Consider the following 17,595-nt stretch of genomic DNA (forward strand, 5'->3'; position numbering starts at 1 on the left):
AGAAGAACTGCTATAGATTGAAAGAGGAACAAGGTCAAAGCAGTTCACAGCCGAAGAATAAGGGTGGAGAAACATTAGTGACTATCTCTGGTGATGTAGCTTATTGTTCAACCCATGATGAGACATGCCTTCACGTCTCACGAGAAGAAACAGAATGGGTGGTAGATACTGCAGCTTCCTACCACGTGACTCCATACAAGGAATACTTCACAACATACAAAGCTGGTGACTTTGGAGCTGTGAAAATGGGAAATTCCAGTTCCGTTGAGATTGTCGGAATTGGAGATGTCAGGATAAAGACAAGTTCCGGGAGCACAATCACTCTGAAGGATGTCCGCCATGTGCCAGATCTTCGGCTGAATCTACTTTCTGGGGTAGCTCTCGATAAACAGGGCTATGATAGTCATTTCAGTAAAGGCACATGGAAATTGTCAAGAGGCGCTATGATAGTCGCTCGAGGACACATTTGTGGCACACTATACAAAACTCATGTGAAGATCTGCACAGACAGCCTTAATGTTGCAGAAAAGGAGGCTTCACAAAATTTATGGCACCAGAGACTCGGTTGAAAGGACCCGTCCTAAACCATCTGGGCGAAGTCACCAACAACTGGTTCCATTGCGATGATCGACTCCAAATACTGTCTTTAAAATGAGCAAATGCACAGCGGAACGTTTCTTTCATACCTGAGAATAAACATGCTTTCAAGTGTCAACCAAAAGGTTGGTGAGTTCATTAATTTATCATAAATAATCATTTCATAATTTTAATAGACCACAAGATTTTATATTTCCATTTCTCATAAACATACGTCCCATGCATAGAGACAAAAATATCATTCATATGGATTGAACACCTGGTAACCGACATTCACAATATGCATATAAGAATATCCCCATCATTCCGGGATCCTCCTTCGGACATGATATAAATTTCGAAGTACTAAAGCATCCGGTACTTTGGATGGGGCTTGTTGGGCCCGATAGATCTATCTTTAGAGTTCGCGTCAATTAGGGTTTCTGTTCCCTAATTCTTAGATTACCAGACTAAATAGGGTGATATTCGATTCGATAATCCAACCATAGAATGTAGTTTCGATTACTTGTGTCTATTTCGTAAAACATTTATAAAAGCAGTGCATGTATTCTCACTTTCTCAGTCCCAAAAATATATATTGCAAAAGCATTTAAAAAGGGAATAATGAAACTCACCTAATGTATTTTGTAGTAAAAATACATGTGACGACATTGAACAAGTATAGGGTTGGCCTCGGATTCACGAACCTATATCATTTGTGTATATATATTAATACACATAATCGCAATCAAATAAGTTTATATATATATATATATATATATATATATATATATATATATATATATATATATAACCTATTAATGATATCATTTTTATATTAATAATATATTTATATTTCATATATTCTTTTTATATAATAAAATATTTCGTTATGTTATATGTGTTAAATATATATATTTACGTATTTCATTTGTTTATCAAAATGGTAGTTCAAATTATACTAGTTAATATTATCAAAAAGCATGATAATAACATTAATAATATACTTATGTTAGTAATAACTCTATTGGTGATAATAACAATGATATTAATAATAATACTTGTAAAAATATTAATTTTACTGTTAATGATACTTATGATATTGATTTTAGTAATTACATAATAATAATATTCATGATAATATAAATAATAGTACTTATGTTAATATTAACAATTCTATTATTTGTATAAAAAAAATACTGATACTAATATTTACGAAAATAATAATAATTTTTATTATTTTCATAATGAATATAATAATAAACCTTTTCATCATAATGATAATAATATTAAAGTTTTAAAATTAATGATAATATCATAACTAATACTCATAATAATAATAATAATAATAATAATAATAATAATAATAATAATAATAATAATAATAATAGGTATAATACTTATAATAATAATAATTATAATTGTGTTACTAATAATTATAATGAGAATACTAGTATTATTAGTAATACCTTTAATAATAATAACACTAGTAGCAATAACAAGTTATAATCATAATTATAATCTTAATAACTAATAATAATCATAACAATAATAATAATAATCATAATAATAATAATAAAAATAAAAAGGAATTGTGTATACCCTTAAAAGCTTTGAGTAAAAAGAAATGCTCTGAGACTCGAACTTGAGACCTCTCGATCAAGAACCTCACGCCCAACCATTGAACCCTTGCTTACTTTCTATTTTAATTTACCCAATAAATTCTATTATCCTATAGTTCGGCCCATATGTATTTTGGCCCAACAGAAACTTCATAGACCCAAATCAAAATCTCATTTGTAAAACCTTTAACTAAGAAATGGCCCAAATAAAAGTGATAACAATCGGCCCAACACAATACTTGGATCACAGCCCAAGCTTTCAGACAGCCCAACATCTTCTATTGATAATAAAAAAAATATTGTAGTGGCATGGGTTCGAACCCACGACCTCTCGCTTCAACAACAACATGCCTAACCATTCCTCTGCCCACTACATATCTGTTTTAGTCCCGGATTAAATTCCTTTAACTGATCTACATCCGTCTTTCCTCTTCCTAATCATCATCTTAACTTAATCCTAATCATCATCATAATCTTAATCATAATCATTAAAAATCTATCTTTACTAACATCATAAAATCATCATTAACATCATCATAATCTTACGATTGTCATCATCTTCATGAACAAACTCGTAATTCTTTATTATCATGTTATTCGAATATCATCATGCCTTCATCATTATCACCATCGCCATTAAACTTCACGTCACCACCATTCTTATTATATATTTTTTTTTTATCATCTTCATCTTTCAACCATTTTTTCGAGTATCAACCTTTCGGACACCACATAATTATCATCACTTTAATAATTATATATTAAAAAAAACATGTTGTTTCCCCTTTGGATCCATCTTGGTCGGTCATTAACTTCCAACAACAATAGCATGCGTGATTTAATAACAACCAATTTGCTGTAAAAGGATTTCTTTATTTCCAAGTTGGCATATACCATGAACCTAATCTATCCACTTTTGTTGGTCAAAACTCTCCCCTTGATAAAAAAATAAAACGCGATTTATATTTATATATACCAATATATCATCACCACATATTTATTAATCAAATCATAAAAGAAAACTAAGACTTTCCCTTTTTTGTCTCCCTCTATATTCGGCCACTGAGGAAAAAAAATTCCCACTTTTACTTTAATGCTTTACTTCTAGCAAATGCTTTAAATGATTAAGAATTATTATAGTCTATAGTGGGGTTTTTGTTGGTTTTAAAAATAAGAAAAGAAACAGGTAGCGGGATTTTAAAGTGGTGATTTGGTTCATGAAGTAATAGGAAAATAAACTGGATTCAGCCGGATTCAAATAGGTGGGATCGAAAGAAACGATTTTGTAGTGATGGTTGATCATGGATGCTATATATGTATATATATATATATATATATATATATATATATATATATATATATATATATATATATATATATATATATATATATATATATATATATATATATATATATATATATATATATATATATATATATATATAATTTTACCTGGTAACAAATAAAACGAATTGCCTCTTGTAGGTCATAGAAGAAATGGACTAGTAGGCTGTGGTTGGTCAAGCATAAAGCAAGAAAAAAGAAAGTTAATCAAAAGTTGGTGTTAGCCGTCTGTTTAAAGGGTGGCGAATAGAATGGTGAAAGTGGTGCAAAGGTGATGGTTGTTGGTTTGATTCTTGCTCGACAGAAATGAAAATAAGCAACAGCTTGGTTCGATTGAGGTGGTGTCTCACAATGGTTGAAGATGGTAGTTTGTTGGGTGGTGATGTGGTGGCGAAAGGTGGTGATGTCGTTATGGTTCATGGGTGGTAGCCGATTAACATGTTGAAGAAGAAGAGTAAGAAGGTTTATAGTGCAGTTGCAAATATCCTCTATCTATATTTTTGGTGTTATGTATATATTATATATTTATATATATACATATATAAGATGCTGTGAATTGAATTTCAAAAAGTAAACATTGCCAAACAGTAATTGAATTAGAGTCCGTGACAATTAATTATTTGTATCTGCCGACACTTTTAATGGGTAATATTTCGTACTCCGTTGTTGATCAGTGGCGGATAAAAGTGTTCAGAAAAATCCATATTTTTAAATTAACTATATTTATTTATTTTGGTATTTATGGTATAAAATTCAATCATAATTTATTAAATAAAAATTACATTAATCATTTACTCCCAACCCCCGAGTAAAATATAAAAAGTTTTAAAATTTGACAATCAACTTCTAAATATATTATTAATAAGCCTAAAATTTATAAAACTCATTTTCGAATCACCGTTTATTTTAAAATCATATAAGTTTAAATTTAACTTGCTTAATATCAATCGAAACATCAAACAAGTAATACAATCATTTAATATTTATTTTTAATATACTTTATTTATATATAGAGATATATTTTAAATAATAATTATTATAATATCAAATTTTTATTTTATTTTACATAATTAATTTTAATACAACAACATATAATATTTAAAGTAAATTTCCAAATTATTATAATTATATATACATATAAATACACACAAATCTATTTACAATTATCTGTTCGTGAATCGCCGAGAGTAGTCGAAGGTCAATTGAATATATGAAACATCGTTTCAAAATTTTCTAGACTCAACATTACATACTTTGCTTATCGTATCGAGATCATATAAAGATTAAGTTTAAATTTGGTCGGAAATTCCCGGGTCGTCACATCGGTCACATGAGTGAGAAAGGGTTGTCTACCCTAATAAAGAAGAAGCTTATCAATGTAGACAAGGATGCTGCGCTAGATCCTTGCAATCATTGTCTATTTGGTAAGCAGCATAGAGTCTCGTTTAATTCCTCTTCAACGAGAAAATTAGAGTTACTCAGTCTGGTACACTCTGATGTTTGCGGTCCCTTAGAGGTTGAATCAATTGGCGGCAACCGATACTTTCTGACATTTATCGATGATGCTTCTCGAAAGGTGTGGGTATATTTCTTGCGGACGAAGGATCAGGTGTTGGATTACTTCAAACAGTTCCATGTCATGGTAGAACGTGAGACAGGAAAGAAGTTAAAGTGTCTTCGATCCGACAACGGCGGTGAATACTCTTCCAGGCAGTTCGATGCCTATTGCAGATCAAATGGCATCCGACATGAGAAGACGGTCCCACGTACCCCTCAACATAATGGTATAGCAGAAAGAATGAACCGAACAATCATGGAACGTGTTCGGAGCATGCTCAGTATGGCTAAGCTGCCAAAGCCATTCTGGGGAGAAGCAGTCAGAGCCGCTTGTTATTTGATCAACCGATCTCCATCAGTACCACTGAATTTTGAAGTTCCGGAGAAACTTTGGTCTGGAAAGGATCCATCATACTCTCACTTAAGAGTATTTGGATGTTTGGCGTACGCACATGTATCCAAGGAGCTCAGGCAGAAGCTGGATGCAAGGACCACTCCATGCATATTCATAAGCTATGGAGATGAAGAATTTGGATACAGATTATGGGATCCAAAGGAGAAAAAGGTGATCAGAAGTAGGGACGTAGTGTTCCATGAAAGCCAGACAATAGAAGATATTGAAAAGCCCACAATATCTCAGAAGACAAATGTTGCTGCTCAGGTGCCAGAGGCAACAACGGAATCATTCATGAGAAATGAATTTTCAGTGCAGGAAGAAATTCCAGAAGTAGAAGATAATGAGAAAAATGACGGTGCTGAGCAGGGGGAGCCACAACCCCATCTGCCAGACGTTCCAGAACCATCACAAGGTCAAGATGATGGTGGATCTCCTCAGAATGTTCCAGAAGTTCGTAGATCTGAACGAGGTCGGATTCCATCGAGTAGATATCCAGAATCCGAGTACCTTCTACTTACTGAAGATGGAGAACCGGAGAGTTTTCATGAAGCAGTAACTCATAAGGATAAAGAAAAATGGTTGCTCGCAATGCAGGATGAGATGGATTCTCTGCAGAAAAATCAAACTTATGAGATTGTAGAACTTCCACGCGGGAAGAAGGCACTGAAAAATAAATGGGTGTTCAAGCTGAAAAAGGATGGTAGTGAAAAAGTGGTGAAATACAAAGCACGACTTGTAGTCAAAGGATTCTAACAAAAGAAAGGGATTGATTTTGACGAGATATTTTCACCAGTAGTCAAGATGACTTCAATTAGAGTCATACTTGGATTGGTCGCAAGTATGAACTTGGAGCTTGAACAGATGGATGTAAAGACAGCTTTTCTTCATGGAGATTTACATGAAGAAATTTACATGGAGCAGCCAGAAGGTTTTGAGGTTTCAGGAGATAACCTCGTATGTAAGTTGAAGAAAAGTTTGTACGGTTTGAAGCAGGAACCTAGGCAGTGGTACAAGAAGTTTGACTCGTGCATGGTGAGTCACGGGTACAAGAAAACTGCAGCAGATGAGTGTGTCTACATTCAGAAGTTTTCTGAAGGAGATTTCGTTGCTCTTCTACTTTATGTAGACGATATTTTGATCGTAGGAAAAGACGTAACGAAGATCAACCAGCTGAAGAAGGAACTCTCTAAGTCTTTTGACATGAAAGACTTAGGACAGGCTCAACAGATTTTGGGAATGCAGATAACCCGAGATAGGAAGAATAAAAGGTTATGGCTATCTCAGGAGAAGTATATTGAACGAGTGCTTTCACGTTTCAATATGAACAATGCCAAACCTGTTAGCATTCCATTAGCTAACCATTTCAAGTTAAGCAAGAGTTCTTATCCCTCATCCAAGGAAGAGATCGGGGAGATGTCTTCAGTACCATATTCTTCAGCAGTTGGAAGTTTGATGTATGCAATGGTGTGTACGAGGCCCGATATTGCTCACGCAGTGGGAACAGTGAGTCGTTTTCTCTCCAACCCCGGGAAAGAGCATTGGAATGCAGTAAAATGGATTCTCAGATATCCTAAAGGTACAAAGAATCTATGTCTTTGTTACGGGGGAGCTGATCCAATCTTGGAAGGCTATACAGATGCGGATATGGCCGGAGATCCTGATAGTAGGAAATCTACTTCAGGATTCATTTACACTTTTGCAGGGGGAGCTGTTTCATGGCAGTCAAGACTACAGAAGTGTGTTGCATTATCCACAACTGAAGCAGAGTATATTGCTGCCGCAGAAGCTGGAAAAGAAATGTTGTGGTTAAAGCGTCATCTCCAAGAATTTGGAATCAAGCAAAAGGAGTACAAGGTACATTGTGACAGTCAGAGTGCTCTAGATTTGAGCAAGAACTCCATGTACCATTTCCGTACAAAACATATTGATATTCGCTATCATTGGATACGCGAGGTAATTGATCGACAACTGTTGAGACTAGTGAAGATCCATACAAAGGAGAATCCTACGGATATGTTAACAAAGGTGGTGACTCGAGAGAAGTTGGAGTTATGCAGAGACATAACTGGAATGTTCGTGGATTCGGCTAGAGGGGGAGAATTGAAAGTTTCCAGCCTACAATCTAGAAGCTCACCTTCTAGATGTTCAAAGTAGCCTTCTTTGAACACCATGTAGAAGAAGCAAAGATGAACACGATGACAGCCGCCCACCATCTCCGTTCACACTATTCCACCGCCATAGAATTTTTACTATAAATAGAGGTGCAAACCTCAGTTGTAAATCATCCTAAATCACTCAGAGAAGTGTAATCACAACCTAGAGAGTGTGTGTGAGTTTGAGAGTTTTTTTTGTAAGAGTTTTGTAATACTCTGTAAATCTATTCTTGTGAGTAATAGAGTTGTTTTTCTCTCAAATTTATATCTCTCAACGTCCAGGCGATCCCCTCTTCCTAACAGTTTGGTGTATACATTCTACAATATAAAGTACGAACTTTCTTTGTCTATGCATTACAGTAACATCCTTTCTACAAATTTCAACTTATTTCAATCATGAAGCTCATATCAAGTTTCCCAACGTTGGTCATTCAGCTCAAAGTCAAACCAATCTTTCGTGCAATCATTTCATCTACAAACAAACCTCATACACAGGGGCGGAAGATAATGGGGACAGGGCGGGGCGCCACCCCAGCTGGATTTAAAAAATAAAAATAAAAAATTTACACTAAAAAAATTTTGTTTTACTAAAAAATAAGGTTTTTTTAGTGTTTGCCCTAGCTGTCAATGAAAAATTTAATAAGTTTTTACACACGCCCTATCTGTGGTCGGGTTCAAGTTCCGCCACTGCTCATAGAGTCTGCCGCTGGCATAAAGCTTTACGTTTGGTTGCTTGCACAGGTATGTCTAGACGAGCTCTATTAAGACAAAGTTTACGTAGATGTTTCATGCTCCAAATAGAACTCGGGAGAGGTATTATATATGCATATGAATAAACTTACTGTTGAATGCCATGGTTGATAAGTTATGGGATGAAATTGACATAGTGAAGTTGGTCCTGTATGAAATGGAAGTCAGATTCAAACTCATTGACCTGCAGGCATTGGATCAAGAGCATACAAAATGGAAAACTTTATAAATAATGTGTCTTAATAACATTCTCTGTAATTAAAAGTTTTTACTTATTTTTATTTAGAAAGTGACGTTTTCATCATCTGTAAAAAGATTTACCACACTCAGAAAAGTTTTTAAGTTTTTGTCTTGAAATTTTTACACTAGAAGTATGTAAAAACTAATTTCGTAATCACGCCTAGCGGTATCGAATTAACTTATCAACTTTAAATTAAGTTGTGCGTTTGAGTCCCGTGATTAATTATTTATAATTGAGTGTGTGTTTGTCTTTTAAAAAAACTAATTTCATAATTCTTCATAACTTTGTTGGATTTTGAATTTTCATTTCATATTATCTCTAAGCTAAAAATGGACGTACCTGTCTATATCTTGAAAAGGTGTTGTTATATTTTAATTTTAATTTTAATTAAAAATTTCAGTTTTAATTTTACAAATACAGATAACAGCTCGGCATAAATATTTTCCATGTTCTTTGAGTCAAAGTCAAACCCTCAAACGTTGAACATATGAATGCCACAAACTCAACGATCGTGTCACTACTCTTCCACGGTCTAATCCGACGACTATCTTCGTTGACTTCCAAAAATAATCATCTTTATCTCTCTCTCTAGAATTTTTTATGTTAAAATAATTTTTAAAAATTTCAATTTTTGACTTTTGGGTTTTTGTTATATTGGAATTTCATCAATTGGGTCACCTTCCTTCTCTTTTCTTTCAAGTAATTTTCTTCAACAAAACCCTAATCTCTTCCAATACTTGCAAAGATCAAGAAATTTCATTTTTTAATTGTATTTCATTTATAGTATTAATTAATTATAGTATCATTAAGCATACATGTTGGTGGCTGAAGCTTTGAAAAATTTCAGTAAAAGAGCAAAGTTTTAAGGTGATTTTCCTTCCTTCTATACTTATTTATTCTGAATTAAGTATCTATACTTTTGTGATTATGATTTTGCAAGTTGTATGTGTGTGACTTGTGAGTTATTCATAGTATTCAATATGAGTATAAGAGTATTGGATGGATTTTGTGTTGGTTTGTGTACAGGGTTTTGCATTGAATATTTGTAATTGAAGTTGTTTTAAGAAATTTTGATGTGGTTTACATGATACTATTGTTAAGTGTTAGTCTTATAAAATGGATTTATTATTATTATTCTTTAAAATTTTTGTACATTACCTCTCTCTGAAATGTAAGTTACATCATTTTGTACTTTATTATATATGTTGCAGAATATTTGAAAGCTCTTATAAAACTCAAAACATTTCCATATTTGGCAATGTTTCTAATAAGAGTTTTCCATATTCTTCATGTACATCTTTGTAAAATGTTGATAAGGGTAACATTGCAGATTATATAGGACAACATAAATGGAATTTGTTGCAGTTTTTGTGGACAATGATTTTTTGAAGTCGTTTAATAACTTATATGTTTATTTAAGGCATTGATTGGGATGACATATTTTTAGCTTTACTGTTTAACCTCTTTGAAGATGAGCATCTTTGTTTAGTACTTGTTAGAAGGGCTTATTTCAGAACACAATAAGCAAATGCGCATACACTGTTTCCATTCAAATACTAATAAGCGTCTGAAGAACGTAATCCCGAACACCCTCCAAGTAGTGATAAAGGTTTAAGTTGATGATGCGCTAATCAAATTTTTAATTCTTTATTGGTGTAGTGACCTACTTGGATCAATGAGTTGATACCAAGGCTAAAGGTACCACACACTTGCTTAGTTCTACAGAGCTAACAAAATTCGACCTTCGAAGGTGAATATACTTTCTTGATGTCAAGTGTTTGTATTCATGTTTATGGTCATTTATAACCTTGTGTTGTAGCTCATGTGTTAGTGGTTTGCCTCTCTCAGCGAGAGGTCAGGAGTTCGACTCCCATGGGGTGCAACATTGCACACAAGTTTTCCCCTTTACCCTTGAATTCCACCCAAGGGTGCCTTCCGCACATCGCGTTGCGGGGGCAGTGGGGTTGTACCGCCCATGCCCTTAGATTGGGACGGGTTTTCTCCTGGGTAGCAGTTGGGGGCGGGTTATTCAACTGTGGGAGATGAATGCGTGGGTGGTTAAGTCCCCTGGGTGATCCCATACAGTTGTTAAAAAAAAACAATTTGATAATTTGTTCTTTAGTTCACTTAAAATAATGAAATACAGGAATAAAGTGTCTTCTAATAAATTTTAGTGTCTCCGTTTGATATTCTGTTATCTTAGTAATAAGTGCATCATTATGTTTGTATATCTTTATCCGGTCCAACATGTTTAAGTTTGTTCTCTCGATAAACGTTTTCTTTTTTGTTCTTAATGACTATGAACGCCAATATAACAGTTATTTATGCTAGTACTATAAAATGGATAATGCTAGCATACAAGTATAATTCATGCTTATATAAAGATAATTGTTAATAGTTGTCTATTTGATCACTACATCAGATGTACTCCCAAAAACGTTTACGTTTTTTGCTTGTTCTTTAAGTTTATACTTTTTTCACAGGGTACGCGTAGTGTAATGGCTGGGAGCTGGGACGAAAGTCATGAACTTGGTAGCCAATCAGACGATAGCTTTCACTACGAAAGACAATACGTAGAGCCCATTTACGATGCATTCATTTGCCCTCTCACAAAACAAATAATGAGAGACCCGGTAACAATCGAAAACGGCCAAACTTTCGAACGTGAAGCTATTGAAAAATGGTTCAACGAATGCAAAGAAAGCAACAGAAAGTTGGTCTGCCCGTTGACATTAAAAGAACTGAAAACAACCGATATGAATCCAAGTATTGCTTTGAGGAACACAATTGAAGAATGGAATGCTAGAAATGAAGTTGTTCAGCTTGACATGGCCCACAAATCGTTAAATATCACTAATTCGGAAACTGATATTCTGCAGGCTTTGAAATATGTTCAGCATATTTGCCAAAAAAGTCCTTCGAATAAACGTATTATTCGGAACGCTGATCTGATTCCGTTGATTGTTGACATGTTGAAGAGCAGTAGTCGTAGAGTAAGGCGTACAACGTTGGAGACGTTACGAGTTGTGGTGGAAAATGATGATGATAATAAGGTTTGTTAAAATATTTAGTGGCAAAAATAGATTGTGAAAATTTATCCTTTTTTTAAAGGTGAAGAAATGGACATATCTATTAGGTTGTGTAACGGCTAAAAATAAGTTATTTTTCTTGGAAGGGGTTGATGGGTTCGATTGGGTTAACCGGCAAAAGTTTTCGCATTGCTGTAAATAGCGGCCGTCTTGGCTAACTAGTCGGTTTGGTGACTAGACCGTCCTGTTTCGCCCAAATATGTCTAGTTAGTCGGTCAACACTAAAAAGTCAGGTCAAGTCAAAGTCGTTCACAGTCGGTCAATGTCAAGCTTGATCAAAGTCAGGTCAAAATTTTAATATTTTTCATACTCAGATTTTGTGCCCTATACATATGCTTGAAATATTTATTTTTGATATATTTGTGTATATTCATCACTAAAAGTCAACGTTAGTCAACATCCGACTCTATTGACTAGTCATTTCCAAGTCTCGACTGACTCGTTTCCATCTCGCGACTTTTCCAACCTTGACTTTTCGTCTTTTTTGTTGACTTTTTATTTGTCATATTTTTTTTTTTTTTGGAAATTTATTAGTTTCCTATATTTTTTACAGGAAATAATGGCGGAAGGAGATAATGTGAGGACAATAGTCAAGTTCTTGTCTCATGAACAATCTAAAGAGAGACAAGAAGCTGTCTCATTGCTTTACGAGCTTTCAAAGTTGGAGACTTTGTGTGAAAAAATCGGGTCTGTTAATGGTGCAATCTTGATATTAGTTGGAATGGCAAGTAGTAAATCTGAAAATTTAACGGCGGTTGAAAAAGCAGATAAAACTCTGGAAAATTTGGAGAAGAATGAGAACAATGTTAAGCAAATGGCTGTAAATGGAAGATTGCAACCTCTTTTGACACTTCTTCTTGAAGGTACCACTTTATTAAAATTCTATTTCTTAATTGATAATTAAAATATATATGAGTATCAAATTATGTAACTTGTTCAAGCTACACTTAAAGATACCAAGTTAGGTAAGCTTATTCAAGCTAGATTGACAACATAACAGCAAACTAATTCTCGCATTTTAACAATATACCTTCTACATTGTTCTTGTTCAAATAAACTAGATCCTCCTTAACCAAAATAGTTTTCATTGATTCTGTTTAACACGTTAATATTAAGTCACATATAAATTTCAAGCAAAGACTTTTTACATGTCGGGTCAAACCTATCTTGATATATGTGCAACTTTTCTGACCCACTCATTTTGTCACCTCCGCTAAGTTTGGTAGCTCATGTGACATTGTTTTGGGTACGTTGGCGAGATGCCTTGCATTTCGCTCTAGAAATTATCTTTTGACATGTTTCCTATTAATTTTTAAAGCTTAAAGATTAGTCAAACTCCAAAGCATATAATTTAGTTATAATCATTATAACATTATATTATTATTACAGGCTCTCCAGAAGTTAAACTATCCATGGCTTCATACCTTGGCGAACTGGCTTTAAGCTACGATGTAAAGATCTACGTGGCTCAAACCGTGGGCTCATCCTTAATCAACCTAATGAAAAGTGGTAATTTACAGTCTCGAGAAGCCGCCCTAAAAGCCCTAAATCAGGTCTCATCGTGCGACACAAGTGCCAAAATATTAGTACATGAAGGTATACTTTCGCCTCTGTTCAAAGACCTTTTTGCGGGCCCCAATCAGCTTCCTATGAGACTCAAAGAAATATCCGCTACGATACTCGCAAACGTAGTGACATCCGATTGTGACTTCGACACAATCCCCGTGGGTCCCAACCATCAAACACTCGTGTCGGAAGACACTATACATAATCTACTCCATCTGATCAGCAACACGGGCCCCGCAATTGAAGGGAAATTGTTACAAGTTCTTGTTGGACTCACAAGCTCACCCGTTACGTTAATTAGTGTTGTTTCGGCTATTAAAAGCTCGGGTGCTATTAATAGTTTGGTTCAATTTATTGAAGCTCCACAACAAGATCTTCGTTTAGCTTCAATAAAGCTTTTACAAAATCTTTCTCCAAACATGGGGCAAGAACTAGCGAGTTCGTTACGTGGGACCGCGGGTCAACTCAGTGGGTTGGTCAAAATAATTGCGGAAAACATTGCGAGCACCGAAGAACAAGCGGCAGCGGTTGGGTTACTTGCCGATCTTCCGAAACGAGACATGGGCCTCACTCGACAAATGCTAGATGAAGGTGCATTTGAATTGGTGATTTCAAGAATTCGAAGGATTCGACAGGGTGAGCCAAGAAGAAGCCGTTTTGTAACTCCGTATCTAGACGGGCTCGTTCGTGTACTCTCGAGAATCACATATGTGTTAGCCGACGAGCCCATAGCGGTTTCTTTGTGCCGTGATTACGATCTAACGGGCCTATTCGTTGAACTCTTACAAGCGAACGGGCTTGATAATGTTCAAATGGTTTCGGCTTTTGCTTTAGAAAATTTATCTCAAGAATCCAAGAACATGACGAAGCTTCCCGAAATCCCGAAACCGGGCTTTTGCAGGTCAATATTTCCTTGTTTCGGGAACCAACCTGTGATGAGCGGGTTGTGTCGGGTTCACCGTGGTGCGTGTTCAAGAAAGGATACATTTTGTTTATTAGACGGGCCCGCTTTACGACGGCTCGTAGCTCTTTTGGATCACACGAATGAAAAGGTAGTCGAAGCATCATTAGCTGCGTTATCAACTATGTTAGATGACGACGTTAATATAGACGAAGGGGTGACTATTTTATGTGAGGTGGAAGGAATTAAACCGATTCTTGATGTTTTAGTGGCGAAACAAAGTGAGAATTTGAGGGGACGGGCGGTTTGGGTGGTAGAAAGACTTTTAAGGACGGAAGATATTGCGTATCAAGTTGCAAGTGATCCTAATGTTAGTACAGCTCTTGTGGATGCGTTTCAGCATGGCGATTACAGGACACGTCAGATTGCAGAACACGCTCTGAGACACGTTGACAAGATTCCAAACTTTTCGGGGATCTATCCCAACGCTTGAATCGCACATCGAGGTAAATATTGTACTGTTAAACGACCATAGTTTTGAATCATCTTGTTTTCGTCAGTTATAACCGATTGGTGTGAAGAGATGTTCACATTAATCGTGCATTGTTGTAGCTTCTTTTTACATTCATAGTGTATAGAGAGAACAAATGCGGTGTGTTCTTATTACATTTGTATAATTGATTTTGTTTTGCTTGTTTGAGGACTTGGTAGAGAGTTGTGCAGTTTTACTACCTTTTTCTTTTGTTGTATTTGAATTACTTCGCATTATTATTTACTACCTTTTTCTTTTGCTATATTAATTTGGTGTTTTTAGATGATAACTTGCTTGCAGACAAGCAAGGATCTAAGTGTGAGGATTTTGATATTTTCTGTATTATACACATTTTGAGTAACAATATCAACCTAGTTAATATATCTTTGCTTTGGAATCGAATGTAAGTGTTCATATTGAAGAATTGGTGTATAGAGCGTAAATGGTGAACATATTACAAGAATTATAAAGGCTAGTCATATTGCACGCAGTGGCGGTTTTATGTTGTCCAATGTGGTTCTAACTAGTTATCGAACCCTCGCTTCGCGCCGGGGGTTCGGTTTTCAATGTATTTTATTGCGTTTAGTAAAATTATTTTGTGGCTAACGATGATGTCGTTGAAGCGCAACTCGAGTCGAACTAAAAGGTATAACCCGTGAGAGATTTAAATGTTATTTTAAATTAACAATATATGTGCATCTCCGCGTTTCGCTATGGAATTGTCGACTTTTAAAAATTTAACGCAAAATCAACGTGTATGAAAAAAACCCCAAATATTTAGCGTTTTTTAAAAAGCGTCCGTTTTGCGTATAGCTAATAACATTGTGTTCCTAAAATTATTTCGAGTTTAACGATGGTGTCGGAAAAATTTAACTCGTTGCGAGCGAGAAGGTATGTCCCATTGAATATTTGGGTGGAGTTTATTTAAGATTTTTTATGAAAATGGTTAATTGACACTTTACCCCCTGTTTGGGGGGTCGATTTGAATTTTTCAAAAAAGTGTGGGGGCGTTGTTGGTAAAATGAAATTTAGTTAAAATTAAAAAAAAGTTGAAAAGTCAAAAATGCTCCTGGTTACTATTCATACCTTTTGTCTATTAGTTCATACTAGTTGTGGAGCCCTCGCTTCGCGCCGGGGGCTCCGTTTTGAATGCGGGTTAAAAAAAAGTTAAAAAAAAGTCTTGATCTATTTTGTAAAAAAGAATTTTTTTCGACATCTAACATCGAAGGGTTGTTCCTTATGAGAAAGTTGCCTCTTTTAGCGTTAACGTTAGTTGATCTATTTTGTAAAAAAAAATGTTTTTCGACATCTTTTGGTAGCATTGAAGGGTTGTTCATTTTAATAAAGTTGCTTCATTTATCGTTGGAGACAAAAAAACATAAAAAAAAATGTAGCACAGTAGTGGCTTATGTGGGTTCTACTGTTTGAGCACAGTGTACAAGTCGGTAAAGCGTGGTGGGTGTTACTATTCAGCATTTTTGGTGTTAGTGAAGTGATAAATAATAATTTAGAGTATAGGTATAAAGTGAGGGGTTCGATTTGTATTTTAATGAAAATTAGGGAGTTAGATTTGTGAAAAGTCAAAAACAAAATAGTACTATTCATAACAAATAAGACAAATTTTGTCTATTAATTATATTGGTAATATAAATTATTATTTAAAAAAAAAACAATTTAGATTTTTTAGTATTCGTGGTATGGGACACTACTAAATACAATATAGAACTCCCTATGTTTTTAAGATGGAGGATGATTCTCACACACACTTTTTTTAGATTTAGATTTATGCATTTATAGTATGGGTCATTAAGATATTCAAATTTAGTCACTTAGGGACCCATTTAAGTTACTTACTGGTCACTGGTATTCGCTTGAAAATCAAAGAATCCTAGAGGGTACAATTGTACAGTGATCTCAATGAGAATACGAGAACAAAAAGTTAGTCATGTTATAATTCAGTAGGCTTATAACTACCTTTAGTGGTTTGATTCTTGATTAAGAATGCTAATAATGAAGTGTAAGAGCAAAGATGATAATGGAGAGAAAGAAAGAAACACTTTGTAAGTGTGAGAAAATGGTGCAAGTTTAATGCTTGCATTCATGGCTATTTATAGCAAAAATATCACAAGTTTAGGCAATACAATAATATTACTTTTGTGTATCAATAATTGACTATCCATTTATATATATATTTATATATTATAACACTCCCCCTTGGATAGCAATTTTGTTTGTTGAAGATCAACTGTAAGTTACTGCCTCGTTAAAAACCTTGCTAAAGAAAACCCAGTGGGAAAAAAAACTTTAGCTAAGGGAAAAAGAGTGCAGCATGGAGTTGACTCCCCCACAAGTAGACATCGCTTCAGTTGTTACATCTTTTGAACATGTCTCATACCAATGTTATGAACGTGTGTTCTGAAAATAGCAGTTGGGAGTGCTTTCTTGAAAAGATCAGCAGAGTTTTTGCTGGATTGAACATATCTCATTTCAATCTCGTTGTCCTTAATGAGATTTTGAGTGTATGAGAAGAATCTAGGAGGTATGTGTTTGGTTCGGTCACTTTTGATATACCCTTCTTTCATCTGTGCTATGCAAGCTGCATTATCTTCATAGATAATTGTTGGACTTTTATCGCGTTCTAGTCCACAAGAATCAGTAATGATTTGTGTCATTGATCTCAACCAAAAACATTCCCGAGTAGTTTCATGTAATGCAATCACTTCGGCATGATTTGATGATGTAGCAACAAGTGTTTGTTTTTGAGAACGCCATGATATTGTAGTACCTCCATTTAGGAATACATATCCAGTTTGAGATTTAGCTTTATGTGGATCAGATAAATAACCTGCATCAGCATAACCAACCAA

The 17,595-nt window shown here is 34.8% G+C and overlaps 1 protein-coding gene across 2 annotated transcripts; it reads left to right on the forward strand.

The window, feature by feature from the left end:
* Positions 1-9,318: 9,318 nt before the first annotated feature.
* On the forward strand, positions 9,319-14,990 carry LOC139893766 (U-box domain-containing protein 44-like). Of its 2 annotated transcripts, none has more exons than XM_071876952.1 (4): positions 9,319-9,507; positions 11,124-11,693; positions 12,283-12,592; positions 13,119-14,990. In XM_071876952.1, exons 2-4 carry the CDS (start codon positions 11,139-11,141, stop codon positions 14,687-14,689), a joined length of 2,436 nt encoding a protein of 811 aa, XP_071733053.1. In that variant the 5' UTR covers positions 9,319-9,507; positions 11,124-11,138; the 3' UTR covers positions 14,690-14,990. The 2 variants fall into 2 exon arrangements, with proteins under 2 accessions (XP_071733053.1, XP_071733054.1); XM_071876953.1 differs by lacking the exon at positions 9,319-9,507 and adding an exon at positions 10,339-10,390.
* The last annotated feature ends 2,605 nt before the right edge of the window (positions 14,991-17,595 follow it).

The sequence above is a fragment of the Rutidosis leptorrhynchoides genome, chromosome 2, assembly GCF_046630445.1.
Source record: "Rutidosis leptorrhynchoides isolate AG116_Rl617_1_P2 chromosome 2, CSIRO_AGI_Rlap_v1, whole genome shotgun sequence".
Taxonomy (NCBI): Eukaryota; Viridiplantae; Streptophyta; class Magnoliopsida; order Asterales; family Asteraceae; genus Rutidosis; species Rutidosis leptorrhynchoides.